The sequence below is a fragment of the Aegilops tauschii genome, chromosome 1, assembly GCF_002575655.3.
Source record: "Aegilops tauschii subsp. strangulata cultivar AL8/78 chromosome 1, Aet v6.0, whole genome shotgun sequence".
In the NCBI taxonomy this organism is placed as follows: domain Eukaryota; kingdom Viridiplantae; phylum Streptophyta; class Magnoliopsida; order Poales; family Poaceae; genus Aegilops; species Aegilops tauschii.
This window is the reverse complement of record NC_053035.3, coordinates 493,924,837-493,931,210: the sequence shown is the minus strand read 5'-3', so window position 1 is coordinate 493,931,210 and position 6,374 is coordinate 493,924,837. Positions and strand designations below refer to the sequence as shown.

Here is a 6,374-nt window from a genome sequence, read left to right as displayed (position 1 = left end):
CATCCTGCGGGTGTTGGCATTGTTTCTTCTTCTTTTTCTTTGGCTTGTTGTGTTGTTCGCCCCAGCGTTTGCTCTGTGATCGGTGTTGGTGCTTTGAAATACAAAGCTGGAGGAAACCCTTTTTCAGTACGCTTTAAATTACGTTTATATACATTTGTATGCCGTTTATATTAAAATCTTTAAAAAGACTTATTTTTAGAAACAGAAGGAGTACATTTTAGCGTGTGATCCATCACATGTCTCACAGAGGCGCGCCTAGGCGTGAATTAGACACTAGTATACTACTCCTTCCGTCCTATAATATAAAAGCATTCTTTTACACTAAAGTAGTGTCAAAAACACTATTATATTACGAAAGAGAGTACAAAATTACAACGGGGCAACTTGATTCATGGGAAAGAAAATTGCAAATGACGATTTTTATACAGGACAAACTGCTCCTACATGAATGAGACGAGATATTGCAAAAGCGACGTTTTCTATACAAGACAACAATGTCTTGTCAATCATAGAAATGAACCACCCCTACCTCAAGCAGTGATAGGCACTGCATTGACCGGCGTCTTCCCTAGTCTTTTCCTTGCTGGAAAGTAGCTGTAGGAAGCAAGAGCATGGGGTTCTCTGCATGGGCAAATTCACAGTTTTGATCATTTTCCGTTAGTTTAGCATAATCAGACTTTATGTACAAAATTATTTCGAATCTGACCCTTTTTCTACTGTCATTGTTTTTGGCGGTAGCACTTACCTGTGCCGTCACATCATTTTGCAAAAAAGACCTTACCGCCATAGTCTATGGCGATAGGATGTGTTACCCTATTGCCATAGTGTATGGCGGTAGGGTCTTCTTCTTTGTTTTATTGCATGCAAGCACTTATTATAACTGCATGCACGTCCCTACCGCCAAAGACCATAGTGGTAGGGTATTTTTCATACCAAATGGGCGTGACCGTGTAAGTAAGTCCTACCGCCAAAGACTTTGACGATAGGATGTGCTACCCTACTGACAAAAATAATGACAATAGAAAAAGGGTCAGATTTGAAAAACTTTTACACATAGGATTAGATCATGATTAAGTTGAAAAAATGGGTCAAAACAGTGAAATTGCCCTGTCTGCGTTTTATCCAGGCATGTACAGGCACAACCATGAGTCATAGGCCTGCCGGCGAGCATCAGACGTAGAAGACAAGAGAAAGGGCCCCGGGATACTGCCACCAGTTTTTGGTTTTTTCGAGTGGCATAGTTTCTTTATTCAATCATCACAACATCCAAAGGAAGATTACAAATACCAGGTAATGAACCTAGTGATCATTTTGTCTTTTGGATTTAGGGGCAAAGGTTGTGGGTGTGCCGGCCCAAGTATGCATGTCTCTTCAGTGTATCAAGTCGTCCGTGACTCGACCAGTCAAAGTCCAAGTTAGGCACGGCCGGCATACATGTATGCATGCTGCGATCAGCCTCACTAGTAATCCCAATTTTGCTTGTCGTATCGTCTTGCACGAAGAGAAATATAATGTGGTAACATCTATCTCCATGTTCTTTGTCCAAAAAGAATCTATCTCCATGTTAGCGTTGGCGCCGACTATAAATTCCAGCCTGCCTACGATCATTCACAACTCATCAGCCCGATCGTTGTCTCCTCTATACCCTAGCTCACTCCACTCCGCACACTATGAAGAGCATGGCCCTGATGACCCGCCTCCTCGTCGTCCTTCTCGGCACTGCATTGCCGCTCCTCTTCTTCTCCCCTGCAGGTGATCGCGGAGACGTTTTGGAGATGTGCAGGTGTAGTTTCGTAATAGTGTGACTGACGTTTGTTGCTACTGCATGCATCAGAGGGTGGCGAGGTGGGCGTGTGCTACGGGAGGGTGGCCACTGACCTGCCGGACCCGGCGTCCGTGGTGCAACTGCTAAAGAAAAACGGCATCACCATGGTGAGGATCTACGACACCGACCCGACGGTGCTGCGCTCGCTGGCCAACACCAATATCAAGGTGATGGTGGAGCTGACCAACGAGGAGCTGCCGCTCGCGGCGGCCAACCAAAATAATTTCGCGCTCCAGTGGGTGCAAAGCAACGTGAAGGCCTACTACCCGGCCACGCTCATCAATGGCGTGACGATCGGGAACGAGGTGTTCAAAGAGGCTAGCCAACTAAACTCCCAGCTCGTCCCGGCCATGAAGAACGTGCAGGCGGCGTTGGCTAAACTTGGCCTGGCGGACGCCATCAAGGTGACGACGCCCATCGCGTTCGACGCGCTAAATCCGTCGTTCCCGCCGTCCGCGGGCACGTTCCGGGACGACATCGCGCTGTCGGTGATGAGCCCCATGGTCGACTTCTTGCAACAGACGGGGTCGTACCTCATGGTGAACTTCTACCCGTACCTCGCGTACCTGGCTACCCCAGGCATGTCCATTAACTACCTCTTGTTCCGCCCCAATAGTGGCGTGCTTGACACTGGTAGCGGACAAATGTACTTTAGCCTCTTCGACGCCCAGCTCGACGCAGTCTACTATGCGATGGAGAAGCTCCCGTCCTCCAGCATGCACGTTGGGGGGATGAGGAAGCTCACGGCAGGAGGTGGAAGCCCAGACGTGCACCATGGGGAGGAAGGACACCCAAACAAAGGCCACGGTGGCGTAGGAACCCCACAAAACGCCCAAGATTTCATGGCTGGTCTCACACGCCAAGTACTGCAGGGTAACTCTGGCACCGCCGCCGCAAACGGACACAGCCCGCTCGCCGCCAGCGCCGTCCGCGGCACCCCGCACCGTCCCAACGCCGATCTGAACGTGTACATCTTCGCCCTATTCAACGAGAACAGCAAGCCCGAAGATGACCAGGACTTCGGGCTGTTCTACCCGAACCAGCAACCGGTGTACCCGAACCCGATCGACTTCGTCCATGGCGGCACCAGCGGCGGGCCCTTGCAGGCAAGCTATTGCGTGGCGAATGCGGCGGTCGGGGATGCGGCATTGCAGGCGGCGCTGGACTTCGCGTGCGACAACAGGGATGGCAAGAGGGCAGACTGCAGCGCCATCCAGCCAGGCCAGCCCTGCTTCGAGCCCGACACCAAGCTCGCGCACGCGTCCTACGCCTTCAACGACTATTACCAGAAGAACGGCCGGGATAGAAGCGCCTGCGACTTCAGCGGCGCCGGCACCATTGTCAACCAGGCACCATCAGGTGCGTGCGACCCGAGCCCGAGCTGGTGCGTGGCGAACGCGGCGGTGGGCGACACGCGGCTGCAGGCAGCGCTGGACTACGCCTGCGGCCCCGGTGGCGCGAACTGCACAGACATCCAGCCCGGAGCACGGTGCTTCGACCCCGACACCAAGGTCGCGCATGCGTCCTTCGCGTTCAACAGCTATTACCAGCTGCGTGGCAGGGCCACCGGAACGTGCGACTTCGCCGGCGCCGGTACCATTGTCGGGCAGGCACCAAGTAAGTTCACTTCTGAATTCGTCATTCTTTGTTTCAACTTTCAAGAAAAGAAAATGAACGTTTTGGTTTGTTCATGGTGATTTTGTTCCACTCTTTACAGAGATCGGCAACTGCGTGCTGCCGTCAACGGCCTGAGGTGAAGAAACTAGCCAAGGCAAAGCTTTGCTACCTACGAGATTAAGCAATAATCCTACGGATTATCCTGTGCTGTCAACAAAGTCTAGTTTTCAAATGTTAGTTTGGCTTGGTCCTTTGAGAACGTTGCCTTTTTGTTCCCTTAGCCCTGCGTGGCCAGTTTCAGGGTTTTTTTTAGAAATTTCTGGCTTAGCTACTCTGGCATGGCGTCAACGCTGTAAACTGTCATGGCTTTGGCTTGCTCCATTTTAATAAAGGGTCTGACTATGTCATATCTAGATATAAGATAATATCTCACATCTTATTTTTGAGACTTCCTCGCCAGACTTTATTTACATTGTCATAACATTTACAGGATAAAATTCAAATCTCCGGGGATGCCTAACCAGACACGGTGGCCTAACCCGAGCGAAAGTGCATGCCTAGCAAGATTGTGAGCCTCAAAATTCAAGCTCCTAAACTCATGGGCAAAATTACAACTAATAAAAGCATTCGATCTCTCTATGATTTCATGTACAATTGCTACATGATTCGATCTCTCTATAATACCTCACATCTAATACGACGACATCCGCAAAAGGTCAGCGCTGGACTAGCCCACCACGTCGTTCTCTTATTTGTTTGTTTGTTTTTCCTTCGATCCAATTCTCGTACATGGCTTACTGACACTGGAGACACAGGCGAGCGGTTGTGGCCTCCTGCCAACAAAGGATGGCCCAAGCGGAGCGGCTAGCGGGGCGGCCGAATTACGTGTTTATTCTTTTCAACACATTCACACGTGCACCGTTATTCTCAGAAACAAATGTACACGCACTCGCTCACTTCTAGTCCTAGACCTAGCAGCTAGCTTCATATAATCAACGAGCGTGCTACATCACATAGCTAATTACATCCTCTAGTAATCAACACCCTACATCTCTCACTCATCTATTAATCAACGAGCAACAATTTTTTTTTGCTTTTTTGAACATTCTACAATTGAAGCCGCTCACGTATACAAGCATACACCCATCTTTATGAACACATGCACGCACACACTACCCCCTATGAGCACCTTTGACATACTGAGTCGGCATAACATCTTGAGATTGATGAAGTCGCCATAGACGACTCGTAGTCGACGGGAACATCTCCTCCTACTGAACGAAACTATAAAAAAATCATGAATTTTAAGAAAAAACTTTGGCCGTTGTCCACCAAACATTGACTATTGACTTTAAAAACATAAATTTGAAAGAGTTCATAAAAATAAAAATAAAACATAATTTATAAAGTTCACGACTAGAAAATATTCGTAATATGAAAAAAGTTTGTGAACATGAAAAAAGTTCAGGAATTTTAGAAAAAGTGCACCAAAAAAGTTCGCCAAGTTTTAAAAAATAACAAATTTGGAAAAATCTCATGACTTGGCAAAGCTCATAATCGGGACAAAAACAACTACATGCACAATTGCGAGTCAAGAGTGGACTTGCAACATGGATAACGAAAAAAAGGGGCCCAGTTGCGAGTTGAGGGTGGGCTTGCAACTGAGCCAAAAACAACTACGGGGTCTAGTTGCGAGTTGAGGGTGGGCTTGCAAATGAGGCAAAAATAATTACAAGGCCCAGTTGCGTGTCGAGGGTGAACTTGCAACTGGGACAATAACAAAACTATGATCCCAGTTGCGAGTCGAGGGTTGACTTGTAACTAGGACAACAACAAAACTATGATCCCAGTTGCGAGTCGAGGATGGACTTGCAAGTAGGACAACTACAAAACTATAAACCACAATGAAAAAATAATATAACAAACATCAAAGAATACTTCTAATCTATTCATCGTAAACCTACAAAGCTAATTTATTATGACCTGTGTGCTGACTTCCAGTCCGTCCAGGCTCTCTTCAACAACTCTTACAACTCTCATCTCTCGAGTGGTTGCATATATGGTGGACACTCTCTCACTGGTATTTCGATTCTCGGTGATGGTCGAGCTGGTGAACCCATCGTGCGTTACCAAGGTATGACAGGACGAACTCACCCAGATCGACTGTCAACGTCAAAAGTCGATTTCTTTTCTTCGGGAAGATTTTTTTACAACTTTCATCTCTCAGGTGTTGTATATATATGTTGGACACTCTCTCACTGGTATTTCGACTATCAGTAATGGTCGAGCTGGTGAGCCCATCGTGCGTTACCGAGGTATCATAGGACGAACTCACCCAGATCGACCGTCAACATCAAAAGTCGATTTCTTTCCTTCGAGAACATCTCTCACAACTCTCGTCTCTCAGATGGTTGTATATATGGTGGACACTCTCCCACTGGTATTTCGACCGTCGATGATGGTCGCTTCTCTTTCTTCCCCAAATGCATTACCAAGGTCTAGCACACTGAGAAGAAACTAAAGTGACCCCACGACAACAGTCGGGATCCTTCCTCCAAGAACATCGGTCAATCACACAGGGAGCCCCATCGGACTACAAGTAAACCCTGAGCATATTTATGCAATACATAGATAACCATTACATAATTAAACAGTATTAGGATAGACCACCGGTACTAGGGCATACTACTCTAATAGATCATTAGAAACCATAGCCCCTATGGAACTCTCTCGGCCGCAGTAGTCGTCGCCTCAGCACCAGCGTCTGCTCTCTTCGCCGCAGCAGCCGCCGCCTCATCATTAGCGGCTGCCCTCTCGACCGCAACAGCCACCGCCTCAGTGTTAATGACTGCCCTTTCGGCCGCAGAAGCCGCCGACTCAACATCAACGGCTGCCCTCTCGGCCGCAGAAGCTGCCGACTCAATGTCAGCGG

The 6,374-nt window shown here is 48.1% G+C and overlaps 1 protein-coding gene across 2 annotated transcripts; it reads left to right on the top strand.

Moving 5' to 3' along the window:
* The first annotated feature begins 1,580 nt into the window (after positions 1 to 1,580).
* LOC109766244 (glucan endo-1,3-beta-glucosidase GV) lies at positions 1,581 to 3,830 on the top strand. Of its 2 annotated transcripts, XM_020325013.3 has the most exons (3): positions 1,581 to 1,752; positions 1,835 to 3,442; positions 3,543 to 3,830. In XM_020325013.3, the coding sequence occupies exons 1-3, from the start codon at positions 1,671 to 1,673 to the stop codon at positions 3,575 to 3,577; spliced, it is 1,725 nt and encodes a 574-aa protein (XP_020180602.1). In that variant the 5' UTR covers positions 1,581 to 1,670; the 3' UTR covers positions 3,578 to 3,830. The 2 variants fall into 2 exon arrangements, with proteins under 2 accessions (XP_020180602.1, XP_020180601.1); XM_020325012.3 differs by lacking the exon at positions 3,543 to 3,830 and having other exon boundaries at positions 1,835 to 3,522.
* The last annotated feature ends 2,544 nt before the right edge of the window (positions 3,831 to 6,374 follow it).